The sequence below is a fragment of the Semicossyphus pulcher genome, unplaced genomic scaffold, assembly GCF_022749685.1.
Source record: "Semicossyphus pulcher isolate SPU_LCO1_2020_fin unplaced genomic scaffold, fSemPul1.0.p SCAF_6, whole genome shotgun sequence".
NCBI lineage: Eukaryota > Metazoa > Chordata > Actinopteri > Labriformes > Labridae > Semicossyphus > Semicossyphus pulcher.
Genome location: NW_027211737.1, coordinates 33,477,501 through 33,496,057, shown reverse-complemented (window position 1 = coordinate 33,496,057; position 18,557 = coordinate 33,477,501). Strand labels below are relative to the sequence as shown.

General features: G+C 44.3%; 1 protein-coding gene across 1 annotated transcript in view; it reads left to right on the top strand.

Annotated features, from left to right (window-relative positions):
- fras1 (Fraser extracellular matrix complex subunit 1) overlaps nucleotides 1-18,557 on the top strand; it is a 122,403-nt gene that overhangs the window by 37,306 nt on the left and 66,540 nt on the right. The window contains exons 10-17 of the mRNA XM_069683220.1: nucleotides 935-1,024; nucleotides 2,268-2,412; nucleotides 4,754-4,897; nucleotides 5,409-5,555; nucleotides 12,367-12,510; nucleotides 15,529-15,669; nucleotides 15,794-15,934; nucleotides 16,527-16,691. Of these exons, the coding sequence (XP_069539321.1) occupies nucleotides 935-1,024; nucleotides 2,268-2,412; nucleotides 4,754-4,897; nucleotides 5,409-5,555; nucleotides 12,367-12,510; nucleotides 15,529-15,669; nucleotides 15,794-15,934; nucleotides 16,527-16,691 (1,117 nt within the window). The remainder of the gene's footprint in view (nucleotides 1-934; nucleotides 1,025-2,267; nucleotides 2,413-4,753; nucleotides 4,898-5,408; nucleotides 5,556-12,366; nucleotides 12,511-15,528; nucleotides 15,670-15,793; nucleotides 15,935-16,526; nucleotides 16,692-18,557) is intronic.

Here is an 18,557-nt window from a genome sequence, read left to right as displayed (position 1 = left end):
GACTCAGACTGTAGTTCTGTTGTTACCTGAGGACTCAGACTGTAGTTCTGTTACCTGAGGACTCAGACTGTAGCTCTATTGTTACCTGAGGACTCAGACTGTAGCTCTATTGTTACCTGAGGACTCAGACTGTAGCTCTATTGTTACCTGAGGACTCAGACTGTAGCTCTATTGTTACCTGAGGACTCAGACTGTAGCTCTATTGTTACCTGAGGACTCAGACTGTAGCTCTGTTACCTGAGGACTCAGACTGTGTTCACACCTGTTCAGGTAGAAACACCTTTCTTTCTAAACTCTGTCTCTTGTCCCCAAAATGCAACATGTCAGCACTCAGAAATCCCATTTTCCTGTTGTCACTTAAACGCCTCGCCTTTGAAAAGGCCCCTAAAAGTTAATGGAAGATGTCACAGTCACTTTGTTTCCTGCAGACTTTTCCTGCAGCTCCCAGGCTCTGATGTCAGAGTCTTCATTGGTGTTTAAGAGTAAATCCAGACTCGATCTCGATTATCAGGTCGGCTGCTCACATCACAGATGATTCTCTCTGTTCGGATGAAATAAAGATCAGACTGTAATCATCTGTTTCGGCTATAAGACTTAAACTATAAGTTCAGGCTGGAACTTTTCAGAGGGCATCAAAGTATGACAATACTCAGCTACACTAAACCTTCATCATCCTGACGTCCCACTGAGAAGACTGTTCCTGAATGCATCATGCTCTAACTCAACACTATCTCAACATTAAATCAGCCTCAGATTATCACACAGCAGCTCCGTGGTTACTTCAGGAACTTACAGAAACGCTGCTCTTTCTCCTGACCGTGTTCTGTTGCCTCTCCTGAGTGTCTGTGTGTTTTATTATTAAACCTGTCTGTAAGAGAAATGTGACTTCACGAATGCAGAGATTTGAAGCTAAATGTTTTATTTTTATTTTCAGGGATCAGAGCTCGTTCAGCTGTCGGGGAGGTGCTGCCCTCAGTGTTCGTCTGAGAAACCGTTCTGCATGTACGAGGGTAAATCCTACAAGGTAAACATGATCAAGATTACTCTGAGTACTACTGCTACTTACTGAGTGTTCGTACAGAAACATGAGAGCAAATGTGAGACATCAGGCAGGAAATCCAAACTGTGTGGGAGAGACAGAGTCGCCTTCAGGCTGCAGCAAACTCTCTGAGGAAACAAGAAAATACATTCTGAAACACACAAACAACCACACATCAATATTTATCTGCACATAAATACATAAAACAGAGTTAGAGCTGCAGAGACGCTGAGGAAATCTGTGTCTGAGGACACATCCAGGATAGATCAGGTCCAGGACAGATCCAGGATAGATCAGGTCCAGGACAGGTCCAGGACAAATCAGATCCAGATTAGGTCTAGAACAGATCTAGGACAGGTCCAGGACAGATCCAGGACAGATCAGGTCCAGGACAGGTCCAGGACAGATCTAGGACAGATCCAGGACAAGATCAGGTCCAGAACAGATCTAGGACAGGTCCAGGACAGATCCAGGACAGATCAGGCCCAGGACAGGTCCAGGACAGGTCCAGGACAGATCCAGGACAGATCCAGGACAAGATCAGGTCCAGAACAGATCCAGGACAGATCAGGCCCAGGACAGGTCCAGGACAGGTCCAGGACAGATCCAGGACAGATCCAGGACAAGATCAGGTCCAGAACAGATCTAGGACAGGTCCAGGACAGATCCAGGACAGATCAGGTCCAGGACAGGTCCAGGACAGATCCAGGACAAGATCCAGGACAGATCTAGGACAGGTCCAGGATAGGTCCAGATCAGATCCAGGACAGATCCAGGACAGATCCAGGACAGGTCAGGTCCAGGACAGATCTAGGACAGGTCCAGGATAGGTCCAGATCAGATCCAGGACAGGTCAGGTCCAGGACAGATCTAGGACAAGTCCAGGATAGGTCCAGATCAGATCCAGGACAGGTCAGGTCCAGGACAGGTCTAGGAGATCTGTCTCTTCAGTCTGGATGAAACATCTTAAATATGGAGGATGAGATTAATTGTAACAATTCTCAAAGACAATCAGGGTAACTGACAGTGTTTTCACTGCCTGGTAACACAGATAGATTAATAATATATATAATCACAGATAGATTAATAGTGTATGTAATAATAATATAAAATAATAATTGATCATCAAAATATTTGGTGATTAAGTTTAATTGTTGCAGCTCTAATCCTCAAAACAGAACAGCTTCATCCTCTGAGCTCACTCACCCCTACTATCTACCTGTCTCAGGGCGGCTCTCTGTGGTCTGACGGCTGTAGGCAGTGTGAGTGTCATGATGCTCAGGTGACTTGTTACCTGCGTTCCTGTCCCACCTGCCCGCCGGGCTTGCTGACCGTCACTCAGGAGGGACGCTGCTGCCACGTGTGTCAACAAGGTATGCTGCTGCAAAGCATGCTGGGAGCAGCTGTTTGTGTGTGTGTGTGTGTGACATTACTCTGCTCTGTCAGACCCTACTATTTAAGTGTTTTGACACATCAGAATCAGAATCGGGGTTTATTGCCAAGTAGGGTTACACTTGATTTTGGTGCAGAACAATTAACACAGAACTAGAATAAAAATAAGTAAAAGACTTAACTAGAACAAGATAAAAAATACACACACACACACACACACACACAGACACACACAGACCATACATGAATCAGAGAGTGACATGTGACTGACAGGTGAAGGTCTAGTCTTTAACAGTCTCTAACAGTTAAATCTGTGATTGTCAGTCTTTTCAAAGAGTTATTTTAGTATAAAGGTGTCATTGTAAGCATGTTCTCACTGTTCCTACATTTCCCATGATGCCCTCTGACAATCACCTGAAACTGTCCACAGTCATAGAGAAGTTTACAGGTTGCACTAACTATGATCTGTAAACCTGTGTGGATAAATATGATTGTTTGTTGTGAGTCAGATCCGGTCTAAAACTCGACATGTCCTTCGATGGCTGAAGTTTCATCCAGAGTTTCCTATAAATCAGGAAGTTTCTCTGCGATTCTACCACAGACCGGATAAAAAGATGGCCCACATGACAGCTCCCTAAAAGTGAAGCCAAACCCTCTCTATCGCCCCCTGCTGACTGGCTGCAGTATAGCTCATAAAGCCCGCCTCCTCCATGTTAACAGATGGGACATGAGTCAAACTATAAAATCAAAATACACGTCAAATACATTTTTCTCCAACATGGTTTCTGTCATTATAGTTAGTTCTTATCATGCTGATTTATGTCCAAGTGTTAATTTTTCTGACAAGTTTACTTTTAATTAGTTATTTGATGCTATAAAAAGGGGGTGTGACCTCATGATTGACAGCAACTGACACAAGAAGCTGTTCTGCTGTTAAACTTGCCGGCATGCCGGATCCTTGCTGTTTTTACGGGAATTTAAGTGTCTGTTTGATGACGTCACCATCTCAAGACAGCAGCACCTATCACAGGGGCTATTTTGGCTTCAATGAGAGCAAATGAGACGTGTCGTCCATCTTTATATACAGTCATTGGATTCTGCAGACAAACAAACAGCAGTGAAACATGAAGGCAGAGATAGATTTAGTTTTGTGTATGCAGAGACTTGGCTCAATAAGAGATCAGGAGAGACGCAGGAAGAGATCAGGAGAGAGGCAGGAGGAGATCAGGAGAGACGCAGGAAGAGATCAGGAGAGACTCGGGAAGAGATCACGAGAGACTCAGGAAGAGATCAGGAGAGACTCGGGAAGAGATCAGGAGAGAGGCAGGAAGAGATCAGGAGAGACTCGGGAAAAGATCAGGAGAGACTCGGGAAGAGATCACGAGAGACTTGGGAAGAGATCACGAGAGACTCAGGAAGAGATCACGAGAGACAGGAAGAGATCAGGAGAGACTCGGGAAGAGATCACAAGAGACTCAGGAAGAGATCACGAGAGACAGGAAGAGATCACGAGAGACTCGGGAAGAGATCAGGAGAGACTCAGGAAGAGATCACGAAAGACTCAGGAAGAGATTACGAGAGACCGGAAGAGATCACGAGAGACTCAGGAAGAGATCAGGAGAGACGCAGGGAGAGAGTCAGGAAGAGATCAGGAGGAGATTGGGAAGAGATCAGAAGAGACTCTGGAAGAGATCAGGAGAGACTCAGGAACAGATCAGGAGAGACTCAGGAAGAGATCAGAAGAGACTCTGGAAGAGATCAGGAGAGACTTGGGAAGAGATCAGTAGAGACACAGGAAGAGATCAGTAGAGACACAGGAAGAGATCAGGAGAGACTCAGGAAGAGATCAGAAGAGATCAGGAGAGACTCGGGAAGAGATCAGGAGAGACTCAGGAAGAGATCAGGAGAGATGGGACTGTTATCTCACTGACAGTCTTATTTAAAGTTTCTCCTCCATCTCTCTCATGTCTCCCCCCCCCCCCCATCCTCTCTTCTATAAATCTGCTCTCTCATTTCTTTCCTCTTGTGTTCTCTCTCTCTCTTCTGTTCTGCATTCGTCACATTAATCAGATCTGTGTCAAATTTTAAATCAGTGAGTTCCTTATTTCCTCAAAGATTCACACAATGAGAGCAGCAGACAGCAGATAGCCTGCTGACTGTGCGACAGCAGGCTGGCACCAGTCTGTGACTCAATATATATGTAGATGTTATCTTTTTCCTGCAGATAGTTCATGTGGATTCAGACATATTTCACTGAAATTTACAGATCTCTAAATTAAATGAAAGTATGTGTGTGTGTGTGTGTGTGTGTCTATATTTCAGTGGCGTGTCACACAGACTGTCTGACCTGTACGGGGTCTCCTGATCACTGTGACACCTGCAGGGACACGAAGGCCGTCCTCCATCACGGCCGCTGTCTGTCCGTCTGTCCGGCAGGATTCTACGCTGAAGGACAAGTGTGTGCAGGTATGTAAATATATTCTATACTGTCCCAGGTACAACTGACTTTATATATGTATATATTAATGTAAATATACTCTATACTGTCCCAGGTACCAGACAGAGTTAATCACAGAGTGTGATGACCCTGTGAGGTGTGAAGCCGCTCTGACGTACAATGATGAACCAGTCACAGGATGATAGATGAATCTGTGCAGCTCTTTTAATCACTTCCTGTTCCACTCTACTGAGAATATTTGCATATAAATGAGTTGAACAACATGTTGTTGATCCCCCTTTATTTGACAAGTAACACAGTATATATAATATATACTATATATATAATATATACTATATATATAGTATATATTATATATATGTGTATATGTATTTGCCTGTGCACTCAGAAGAGACTTTAATTCACAGGTTTCACCTTAAGACACACTCAGCTTTCAGAGTCTGCACGGAGAGAAGCTGTGACCGAGGAGACGATGAACTTCTGATCTGACTGACCCTCTCTCTCTCTCCCCCCCCTCAGCCTGCCCCCCCTCCTGCCTCACCTGTTCCAGCAGGTGGAACTGTGGGTCCTGTGGCCCCCGGCGGCCCCTGCTGAGCCCTGACAGCACTCAGTGTCTGACTTCCTGTCCTCCTGGATCCTACAGACACCAACACACACATTGTCGCTGTGAGTAACACAGGAAATCATGTGACCTCTGAACTCTGTGACAGAAACATTGACAAACAGAAAAACAGCAAAAAAAAAAACCTTGAAATGAAATAAAAGACAGAAAAAACAGAAACACTATGAAATTAAAGTTAAAATATTGAAAGTTTTATTGTTTAAATTCTTTTACACGTCTGTCGTCACTGAAACACGTCCAGACAGGTCGTCTACCTGACACACTGAACTCACCTCACATACCTGACATAACTCACACATGCAGAGGAAAACTAAAGAACACATTAGAACACGATCTTGTTCTAAAGCAGGCAAACTGTATCAGTTTGACCACCTGTCCATCACACCTGAGTGTCTAACTCAGTCTGTGCTTCTGCTGCTTTCATGTTCATGAGTCTTTAATCCAGAGAGCGTCACCAACCATGAATCAGACTGAGTCTCCTCCTCCTCTCTTTTATGTTATTCTTTTGTTTTGTACTTTTTCTGTCCTCCTTTCACCTGGTTTCTCTCTCATCCTCCCCCCCTTCCTTCCCCCCCCCCCCCCCCCCCCCCCCATCCTCCCCCGTCCTCTCTTTGTCCTTTCTCTTTACTTTTTCATGCTCTGTGTCTCTGAGTGCTTTTAGTCTCCTCTTCTGTCACCAAACTGCGGAAAGGATCTGAGCTCATTTCATGTCAAATCAGAGGACAGGATTCAGATGGAGCTGTGGGCAGAGAGACATGTCAGCAGTGAGACAGGTCAGAGACAGGTCAGCAGTGAGACAGGTCAGAGACAGGTCAGGTGCAGGAAATAGACAGCGGTTTGGTTCAGACTGAATATTTTAAGCAGAGATGATCCAGGTCGTCCTCTCTGGAGTCTCAGAGTTTCAGATTGTGGAGTCAAAGTTCAGTTAAAAAGACAAAATAAATAAAACATAAATAAACGCGCACAGACTGTAGAGCTCCTGGTTTTTATTCAGCTCAGCCTCTGTCAGTTTGTTAAAATCGGCAAAGTTTCAAATGTGTGTTCAGAAAAGTCCATAATTATATGAAACATTTCCTCCTCTGAGCGTCTGAACACTCACAGCTTCAGAAAAACACTTAGAGGCTGAACTAAATTAAATATCTCTGTTTAATTCAAAGTTTTCTGTTATTTTACAGCTGAAGTGTGCTGCTTTATAAGGGGCTCTCCTGTCAATCATCCACACACACACACACACACACACACACACACACACACACACACACACACACACACACACACAGACTGGCAGGTTCTCTTCTTCGGTCTTTGTGGCAGCAGATAATGAGAGGTCTGACTGAACCATAACTACCATACTTTAGGTTCAAGAATACATGCAGGTAACTGCAGGTAACCTTTCACTAACAACACCTCTGACCTGCTGCCAAAAATCAGACAGAAGTGCAGCCCTGATCCATCCAGGACATTTCAAACAGAGACTAAAGATCTGTTTAGCATTTTGATCTGTGAGACGTGTCGATGCATGATGACGTGTCTTATTCTGATGTCCTAACGCTGCAGAAACCCTTTCTCTCTGGAGCTCTGCGTGTCTCGGCAGCAGCTCAGCTTGCAGCAGCTCAGCTTGCAGCAGCTCAGCTTGCAGCAGATCGTGTCTTTAACAGCTGGGAGCAGAGAGCCAGTTTGGTTCTCAGAGTAAAGTGGGACTGAGGATCTCTGTGGCTGTAAATCAGGAGGTGTTGAGGGGGAGGCTGTTAGAGTTTACTCCCATTATACTGTCTGTTTACGGAGAACAAAGACAGGAATGAAGAGTGTGTGTAGGTAGTGACAGCAGTGATGAGTGTGTGAGGAGTCTGGAAGCTTCTGCAGACTTTAACACAGACTGGAGAGTTTCCTGGCAGAGGTTCAGGACCACCCAGAGTCTCCATGCAGCCTCCTCCTCCTCCTTCTGCAGTCTGTGTTTGTATTCTCAGTGTGCCTGTTAATTAAGAGTCTGGCTGCTATACAGCAGATAAATTATTCTTTCTCTTCTTCTTTTTGTCTTCTTTTAACCTCTCTCCTCCTCCTCCTCCTCCTCCTCCTCGTCCCTCAGCCGAGCTCCTCCCTGGTTTTCCTGCGTCTCCTCCTTTTCGAGTTCTGACAATAGAAGAGCCATTGCTTTGTCTTTGCTAACATGTTGCTAACGGCAGACTTCCCTGTCTTTGGACGTGTGATGGCATGTTGTCTTAAAGTGACCACAAGCTGATCTTTACATGAAACCTACATGAAAAGTGTTCATGTACATTAAAGCTGAGATAAAGCTGTTCATCTCTTCCTGCACACTAACTGCTCTTTAATAACCTCGGAAGGAGAAACGAGTGAAACCGTGAACCTGCTTCAAGCTGATCGAGCTTTTAATGAGGACAACATCTTTTTATTTCATTCATGAAGTCTCTTTGTTCTGTGAGATGACATGAATATGACCTCCTTTTTCTTATGAATACAGAGTCAATCTGTGCAGATAAAAGATGTTAATCATCACTGCTGTTTAGTGTGAATCTGACCTTTCATTCACACTTAAACAGAGAGCCCAAACATTTGTATTTTTATTGATCACGGCATCAGAAAACCTTCATCTCTCAGAGCGTCTTCAGACGTCTGTGAGAACCTGTGTACAGTCAGAGCAGGTTTATGTGACGCTGCCTCGCCTCTGTCACCTCATCATTTTATCTACTACCTGATTTTAGCTTTTCACTGAGAGAGTGAGACAGCCACAACAACACTGCCGTCTCTGGTCCCCTGCTTCATAAAAGACCTTTAAATATTTCCGCTCTTGGAGCCAATGATGAGCCAGTTTCCTGTGTTTATGGAGCTCACTCTGCAGATGTACAGTAGAGGAGAAACGTTTGGAGAATCGGATGTTGTTCTGTCTTCAGTGTGTGTTAGCTGGTGTTGTTTTAGTGTGATATTAGCCGTGTTGTAGTTGTTAGCATGTGTCAGAGCTGGAGGACTCACAGCAGTCGCTCCGCCTTTATATTTCTCTGTGTTTCCTCTCTTCCTCGTCACAGAGCTGCTCTCTCAGTTTAACTGGTGATTCTCTTTAACAACTCGACAACTCGTTTTATTACTTGATGCCCCCCCCCCCCCCCCCCGAGCTCAGATTATCCTCCTCCCTGTGTGTCTGTGTCCGTGCATCATCTCCTCCTGCAACAGATTTAGTTTGTGACTGCAGCCTGAGGATTACATCTGATAACTGAATAAATTACTTTTTGCACCAAGTGCAGGACCAATAATCCTGCCTGACATCACACAGAGTGTGTGTGTGTGTGTGTGTGTGTGTGCGTGCGTGTGTGTGACCGACCCAGTCATATGAGTGTACTCTCATCTTGTGCAGAATGCTTGCAGAGATCTGTTTCGTCTTTTTGTCTGAATAAGGAACAGTTTGGATTACAGTGCTGATTAGTTGATGTAATATATGTTTGAAATTGAAGTAAAAAAGGAAAGAAGAAAGTAAAGAGGAACACAGAGAAATGGGAAAGAGAACAAAGAGAAGGAGAAAGAAAGCAAGGGGGAGAAGAAGGACAAAAAGGAAAGAGAAGGAGGAGAAAGTGAGGATTTTAAATTTAAAGGAGTGTAGACAGATGAAAACAGGCTTGAGGGCTGCACTTCTTCTGAGGGACAAATAGAGAGAGACAGAGGGGGCAATGATGGAGGGAAACAGGAAGCTGAGGAGCATAAAAATGTGACAGTGATCCAGGTAAATATTCACCTGTCAGAGTCTCTGTCAGACTGCAGACAGGTTTCACCATTCACTGGAGCTTTAACCCTTTACTCTGAGGACACAAACTTTACTCTGAGGACACAAACTTTACTCTGAGGACATGACCTTTACTCTGAGGACATGACCTTTACTCTGAGGACACAAACTTTACTCTGAGGACATGACCTTTACTCTGAGGACATGACCTTTACTCTGAGGACACAAACTTTACTCTGAGGACACAAACTTTACTCTGAGGACATGACCTTTACTCTGAGGACACAAACTTTACTCTGAGGACACAAACTTTACTCTGAGGACATGACCTTTACTCTGAGGACATGACCTTTACTCTGAGGACACAAACTTTACTCTGAGGACACAAACTTTACTCTGAGGACATGACCTTTACTCTGAGGACACAAACTTTACTCTGAGGACACAAACTTTACTCTGAGGACATGACCTTTACTCTGAGGACACAAACTTTACTCTGAGGACATGACCTTTACTCGGAGGACACAAACTTTACTCTGAGGACACAAACTTTACTCTGAGGACATGACCTTTACTCTGAGGACACAAACTTTACTCTGAGGACACAATCTTTACTCTGAGGACACAACCTTTACTCTGAGGACATGACCTTTACTCTGAGGACACAAACTTTACTCTGAGGACATGACCTTTACTCTGAGGACACAAACTTTACTCTGAGGACATGACCTTTACTCTGAGGACACAACCTTTACTCTGAGGACATGACCTTTACTCTGAGGACACAAACTTTACTCTGAGGACATGACCTTTACTCTGAGGACACAACCTTTACTCTGAGGACATGACCTTTACTCTGAGGACACAATCTTTACTCTGAGGACACAACCTTTACTCTGAGGACATGACCTTTACTCTGAGGACATGACCTTTACTCTGAGGACATGACCTTTACAGCTGCTTTTTCTAACATCTCTGTCGTCTGGCTCTGAGGTTTATGAACCTTGAGGAGAAAAAGGTTCTGAGCTTCAGTGTGTCCTCACACAGACAGGTGTGTGAGACAGCAAGAATCACACATTCATCAAAACACAACAAGATTAAACATCAACTATCAGACTGTGTGTGTGTGTGTGTGTGTGTGTGTGTGTGTGTGTGTCTTTTTTGGTGGTTTGTTGTTTTCTCTCTTTGTCCTTCACACTCACACACATACATACGCATGCACACAGCACACACACGCACACACACGTGCACGCGCACGCGCACGCGCACGCGCACGCGCACCCACACACACATACACACACACACACACACACACACACACACACACACACACACACACACACACACACAGTTAATCTTTTAGCTCTTCTCTCTGCAGCCTCCTGCTCTGCTGGTCGTAAAATACACAGCTAATAGCATCTACTGGGACCACACACACACACACACACACACACACACACACACACACCGTGGTTTTCTTTCTGTACAGTCTTTCTGTCTCCTGTCGTCTGACTTATTTTACAACTTTAAAGCCCCTGGATACTCCGCCTGAAATATCAAACATGCATATCTGATATCAGAGCTGAGGTGTCATAAATCATCCACAAAAATCTGAGTGAAGATAAATGTTCAGAACCACGAGAAACTCTTCTTGAAAAACAGCTCATTAGGCTGTTCAGACCATTTCTCAGGACTGTGTAGGCGTGGCAGATCCCATGTTGACTGACACCTGCCGGGGTCCGCCTGTCTGCGTTCTCATGGCAACTGTCAACACAACAATGGCGCATGGGAAAGCAGTGTTTCCTCTAGCACTTTCAGCAGCAGGGTAGAGGGTTTGTTGTACCACCCAGGTACGTGCACATGTGCACATCTTATCAAAACTATTGCTGTCAGGTGATTAAAAAATGAATCTAATTAATTACACTAATACATTACATTATCACATGTAGACTGACCCTCTTTATCGATGGTTATTTCTTCGTTCCACACTTTAATTGTTCTCTCTTCTTCACCTCATTAAGTTTTAATGCACAAACTACTTTAATCTGATCACTTTGCTTCAGTCCCCCAACACACCTGCACCTGTGCTCTCTGCACCGCTGCTGGCCCCGCCCCCTCTTTCTGTCTGTCTCTCTGTCTGCTGTGTTGACTGTCTTCATCAGCAGTCTGTTTCATGAAGTCACAAAAGTTACATATCTTCTCTCGCAATTCAGTTCTCACAGCACGTGAGCCGCGTGCGCACGAGGGACGTTATTAATGACGTAGCGATCAAAACGATCGATCAATTGTTACCAAATGACATCACCTTTTTATAAGCTTTAAAAACCGCGACAATCAATGAGTTTACAGTAGGGACGTACAGAGTTAGACAGACAATATCTCCTCATTCAGTATGATATTGTGCAGCTCGCTGGAGGGAGATCACCAGGGAGCTGAACCCTAACCCCGCATTTACAAAATAAAAGAATGACACGCTGTCATCTCAAATGGTGGATGTGCACCGGGACAGCACACAGGCATGATGGGAAAAAGGTGATCGTTAGGTAACTGCAGCAGGTATGTGCAGAGACGTTCAGGGTATGTGGACAGGAGTTAGCTCAGACTCAGAGAGGAAGATTGATCAAGCCGAGAAGTGTTATTACACCTGTGAGGGCGGGACAACTGCGGTTGATTGTTTCAAGGAAATTTATGACGTGATAAATATCAAACATAACCACGCCCAGTTTAACCCCAGTGTCAGGGAAGTAACAAAGAAGGAATGGCAATAACTCGAGTTGGGATTAAAACTAATTTCTAAAACTTTTAAGATGCTTACTAGGATGCACATAAGGAAGGACACTAGGAAGTACCTAAATTACACAGTTAGAAGGATTTTGTGGATTTGGGTTTACAGGGGCCTCAAGTTTCCTTCATGAGCATCAGAATTTTCTTTCCGCTTTCAGGCAAAATGTTGATGATCCATCACGGTGATCGTGACATCTGCCGACCTCCCATACACTACAAGACTACAGTCCTCTTACCAGAGATCTTTTCCACTTGATGCTGTTTAAATTAATCTAAAATACAAACAGCATAACTTTAGAGTTTAGGGATATGAAGTAAATATATTTTCTCTTGTTCTTCAGACTGCCATGATTCGTGCTCAGACTGCAGTGGACCGGGTCAGCAGGACTGTGTGACGTGTTCAGATCCCGCTTCCTTGCTCAAAGACGGGCGGTGTGTTCCTGACTGTGGGTCTGGATTCTACAGCCAAGAAGGAAGCTGCTACGGTAACGTTCACACACGTTCACATGTTGTTATTGCTGTTTTTAGGGATGAAGCAGGTTCCATTATGGCTCTCCGTCTGTTTCCCATGAGTCAGGCAGTGGATCCATAACTGGACCTAAAACCAGTCTAACAGATCAGGACCACACCTAAAGGACAATTACAACAAATACTTAAAATATATGTCATTTTTAAAGAACACAATTATTTTACATTCAGCTACAAAGAAAACAAAACCTGTTTTATTACATCCTGGTCTGATGCTGCTGCAGAGTTAGAGTTCCAACTGAAGGCTTTGTTTTTATAATGGATTCTACAAAGTACGATGGTTTAATGTGCGAAAAGGCACAAGTCTTTTATTTTTGTTTACCTGAGAATCTTCAGAAGAAAATTTTATATTAGAGGTCCTTTTTAAGGACTGTTAGAACAGCAAGAGTGTCATTAAATATACGTTAATGAGAAATGAACGAAAAGATGCACATATCATAAAGCTTTAAAAAGGATCAACAAGCAGAAAGTGTACAATATATATGATCAATAGATCTGAAAATCTGTGAGAGTTTATTCAAGATTAGATGAGATTCTTAATTGTAATTTTTTGTTGCCACAGTCTGTACAGTGGCTCCTGGACACATTGATTATAGATACCATGTACTAAAGGAACATAACATAACAACATGACACATGTACATATAACAGCACTTTCCCTCCCTTTAAACAGACAGATGAGACGCCACAAGACAAAGATTGAGTTTACAGCAAACATTCAGAGATTATCAGAGGGTTAACTTGTGTTTTAAAGGGGCTGTATGTAAGATTTTACATATTCATCGATCAAATATCATTTTTATTGCCAATGTGTGAAGGGACAGTAGAGGAACTGATAAATTGAGACCTTCCCCAACTTCCTCCATCGGCCCTAACGACCTGTGGGCTGATTTTTATGTAAAGCACTCGGACGGTTAATCGCCAATTAGGGGGATGTGACGTATCTGCACGTTCACCAGTACCTCTGCCAAGTGCTCATTCTCTGCCACTACAGTCAACAGTGTGCAACACCAGACAACGCAAGCTGTGAAATGGATGAAATGGAGCAAATTCCAACAAACGACAGCACCCACAACAACACCAACACAAACTACACACAAGAATAAAAACCAAAAAAAGTTTCATCTAGTGAAGCCCGTCTGACCAAACAGGAAGTGACCGACAGGGGGAAAACTAGAGTCAACATCGGCAGGGCATGTGAATCATGGAGACCTTTGAGGGGATCAAAACAGACCCACGACTTATTGTTGTCAGAAACAAAACCCGCGCGCAGCGTTCTCTCACCGGGTGCAGCGTTTTTTCTCTCACAGCACAAGAGCTTCATCCCAGCTCTCTGCAGCCGCCCTGCCCCGCCTGGCTAATGCTCGCTCATGCTTGTGATGATTTGCTGGTTCGCCGGCGTAATTTGCCGTTTGGTTACGAAGCACAATGCCGGAATCATGCAGTGTATTTATGTTAGAGCTAGTTGGCTAACCTTAGCATACTCTCTAACGTTATAAGTACCAAAATACTATCTGAGTGTGTGTATGTCAGTTATCTACACATAACTTCGCCGGCTAACATGACAAACGGTGTTGATCTTGTAAATTATGTAGCAGAACAAAGCAAATGTGTATAACTACTGATTGTTTTCTATTAGCCAATATCATTGCATTACCTGCCTAGGCTAAGGTTAGCCAGCCAGCTGTAAGCTGGCAACAAGCTACCATTATTACCATTTGATTACAAAGCACAAGGTCCATGCTGTGTATTTATGTTAGTTGGCTAACCTTAGCATGCTCGCTAATGTTATGACCAAAATACCATCTGAGTGTGTATGTCAGTGTGATGCACAACATGATGCTTACTGAGGTATTATGACGAACAGTGTTGATTTTGGACAACATGATGCCGGTCGATGAACACGTCTCCTCAATGAAAAGTAAACAGAGCCGGTGAGTACAGAGACTGAGCATGCTCTGTTTCTTGTGTCTTCGGCAAAAACCCCCCATGCTCGTTCATGCGTGCAAGTGTCCGCACGAGCGTGTGCAAGAAGGTTGACTGCAGTTCCCTCAACGGCCGACCGTGTCGCTAGGAATGAGGACTTTCTGAAAGTTACAGATAGACCCTTTAATGTTTTAGTGTTAGCTGTTAGCTGGAGGTTAGGGTTTGTTGAGCGTCTCTGTGGAAGCAGCTTCTCTGTGTTAAAGTAACGAGTCAGCAGAAACACATTCAGCAAACAAACAATTAAAGATGAAAGAGGTCGTTAGCTGTTCTCTGTGAAGCTCTAATGAGGACTCTCTGAACACAAACATCCTCCATGAATATGGAGCACTTCTATTTCAGAGTTATTAAAAGAATAAAACAAATCTCCCTCGGGGGGAGACGGTGAGCTCAGCAGAACAGAGCTCGTCTTAACACACCTGCAGGGGTCACCTGAGGGTCACAGGGAGGGTCAGTAGTGGGGTAAGGAGTTAAATCTCTCAGAGGAGCCTGTCTTTAGAAAATGTCACATCCTGCAGATCTCCCCTGAAAAGGTCAGATCCATCAGCAGCTCGATGTCTGATTTTCCTCCTCAGGACCTCCTGCTCTCAGATATCACAGCTCTGCTGTTTGTCCCCTCCGGGCTGCCATACAACACTATAACTGATGAGGCCTCTGTTTGGATGGAGGCATACACCTGTTTCAGCATGTTAGCGTGTCAGAGTGTCAATGTGGAAGACACACACACACACACACACACACACACACACACCTAACCCTAACCCTAACCCTCCGACAGACTTTTTTTTTATATCTTATCACTTTAACTTTTGTGTAAACTATAACTTTAATGAAACAGGAAGTAAACACACACCTGTTCACAGCTGAAGGTAACACCTGTTCACTCAGCACAGCTCAGTCTGTCTCTCCGTCTGTGCTGGAGACTATCGTGTGTTCACGTCTGCATTTTATCATTTAACCAGCATCATTAACATTTCATGTTTCATTCGCAGCCTGTGACTCATCCTGTGCCTCCTGTTTCCCTGACAACCCAAAGTGCATGAGCTGTCTGCTGGGCACTGCACTGCATCATGGGAAATGTATTTCTGAGTGTCCAGCCCAGCATTACCTGGACAAACACGGCAGGTGCAGAGGTAGGCTGATTATTTTACATGCTTACATGAAAATGTTCAAATGATCAGATTAAAAATGTCATCGTCGAACCGCTGTTATTACTCTATGAGGTAAACTCGCCTCCTCCCTCTCCTCCTCTCCCAGCCTGTCACAGCTCCTGCTCCTCCTGCTGGGGTCCCTCAGTGTCTCAGTGCTCCTCCTGTCCAGGTGAACTCCTCCTCCACCTTGGCCAGTGTGTGGAGGTGTGTGGGGAGGGGCTCTACGCTCAGCATGGCACCTGCAACAGTAAGAGATTACATTTATATAAACCCCTGTAGAATACTGACCTTTGACCCCTGTCAGGCTGAACTTATATATCTATAAACACCTGTAGAATGCTGACCTTTGACCCCTGTCAGGCTGAACTTATACATCTATGAACACCTGTAGAATACTGACCTTTGACCCCTGTCAGGCTGAACTTATATATCTATAAACACCTGTAGAATGCTGACCTTTGACCCCTGTCAGGCTGAACTTATACATCTATGAACACCTGTAGAATACTGACCTTTGACCCCTGTCAGGCTGAACTTATATATCTATAAACACCTGTAGAATGCTGACCTTTGACCCCTGTCAGGCTGAACTTATATATCTATAAACACCTGTAGAATGCTGACCTTTGACCCCTGTCAGGCTGAACTTATACATCTATAAACACCTGTAGAATGCTGACCTTTGACCCCTGTCAGGCTGAACTTATACATCTATGAACAGCTGTAGAATACTGACCTTTGACCCCTGTCAGGCTGAACTTATATATCTATAAACACCTGTAGAATACTGACCTTTAACCTCTGTCCAGCTGTTTCTCTAACCTCCCTCTTGTTCTCAGACTGCCACCCGTCCTGTCGCTCCTGTGAGGGTCCTCTGTCCTCTGACTGCCTCCGCTGTGTCAAACCACAGGAAGTCCTCCTGCCTCAGGATGGGCTTCTGCAGGGCGTCTGCTCGGCTGCTTGTCCTGCACACAGATTCATGGATCACACTCACACCTGCACAGGTAAGGATGGAACTTTTATGGTTTAATATCTTCATGAGTTCAGGAGGATCATACCTGATCAGATCAGGTTCATTGGTAATCAGTGATGAGAGGTTTAGTTTGAAGATGTTTCAGGTGTGGTCCTGTCTGTCACACAGAGTGACACATCCTGCTGCTGACTCTGTGTCAGTGTCTCACTGTGTGTTGTCTGTTCTCTCCAGAGATGATGATAACATCTTCATCTCTATCAGCTGATAAAGACAAACAGCAGCTGCATGTTCACGGCAGAGACTCTCTTCTGGCTGTGTGACATAAGATGAAACGTTTGGACAGAAGTTTAGTGTGTGTGTGTGTGTGTGTGTGTCTGTGCGTGTGCGTGTGAGATTGTTAATCTCAACGGGACTTTCCTGATTAAATAAAGGTTATAATAAAAAAAAGTGACCCAGCTGCTGTAAAGAGATAAAGAAGTGTAGATATAAAAGTTCTACATTAGCTTCAGTTCAGGTGAAATCAGGAGTCATTAACAGTGAAGTCACTTCATGTTGTTCTTGATTTGGCCAAGTCTAATGTTGAGGTGACATCACAGGTTAGTTAAGGTTAACACATGTGACACAGGATGCATCATACATATTAATACATATGATTACATATTACATTTATAATACTGTACATCCTTTGACTCCAGCCGGACTGTCGGGGCAGAGAGGGTTTTAAATGATTGACACATGTTGAATAAAGAGGAGGCAGGATGCATTCTGGGTACTTTTATGGTATTTCCCTCAGTCTCTGTGTTTACAGTCAGTCAGCAGGTGTTCCAGGTGTGATTACAGTGATCAGGTCAATAACAGGGTGCTGTGAGGAATGTCTTTATACTTCCTGTTAGCTGTTAGCTTCCTGGATTCCTGAGACTCACGAACACTGTCATCTGTGGCTCCTACATGTTAATATTTACCACAAACACCTGATGTGTTTGCTGTGTGAGGAAAGTGAGTCGGATCATGAAGAGTGAACGTTTCCTGATGCTCTGCTGGCACAGATCAGTCATCGTGCTTTTTACCTTTTAATCGATGTTTACATCCTCTTTTTCTAAACCATCAAACCAGAACACGGACATTCAGACTCTTCCTTCTTTATCCGTCTATCAGTCTGCTTCTCTTTGGCTCTATGGTTCATTAACCTGAAGTCATTAAGGTTAACATGACTTATCTTTTAACAACACTTTACTCCGAAGTTCAGAAACTTTGTTCACTTTTCCTCCCACAGAGCCGCTGTTAGAGTTTAAGATTGTCTTAGTCCTCCTGAAGGAGACGATCAGTGATCAATGAGCAGGACCTGAGTGTGTCTCACAAACATCCCTCTGTGAGAGCACAGGAGCACTGAGTACAGGGACCACGGTGCGTTTAAAGCTGCTCTCAGTGAGGGAGATTCAGGTTAGATCAAGTCTTCAAACTAACCTGCAGAAACACAAGATGGCAAAATCATGTCAAAAACAAACATCAGATTAACGGGAGTTTTTCAGAGTCTTTGAACCTCTCACAGCCTGCAGGTGGGTCAGACCCTCAGACCCACCTGCAGAAGCGCCGTCCTTAATGTGCTCCTGATGGAGATAGATGATCAGCAGACGAGCAGCCAGCAGAGGCTCAGCCTGTGTATGAGGCGTGTTGGATGGGCTGTGGTTAGACAGCCGGTGTGTGCTCTGATGTTCATGATGATGTTCAGGTGTGTGTGTGTGTGTGTGTGTGTGTGTGTGTTGAGTGGAGTGTGTGTGTGTGTTGAGTGGAGTGTGTGTAGGTGTTAATCTCAGAGGAAGATGATCTGTCTGCTCAGCTCAGATAAACTGTTTGACATGAGGAGCAGAGGAGGATCGTGGGTAGGAGAAGGTGGGTG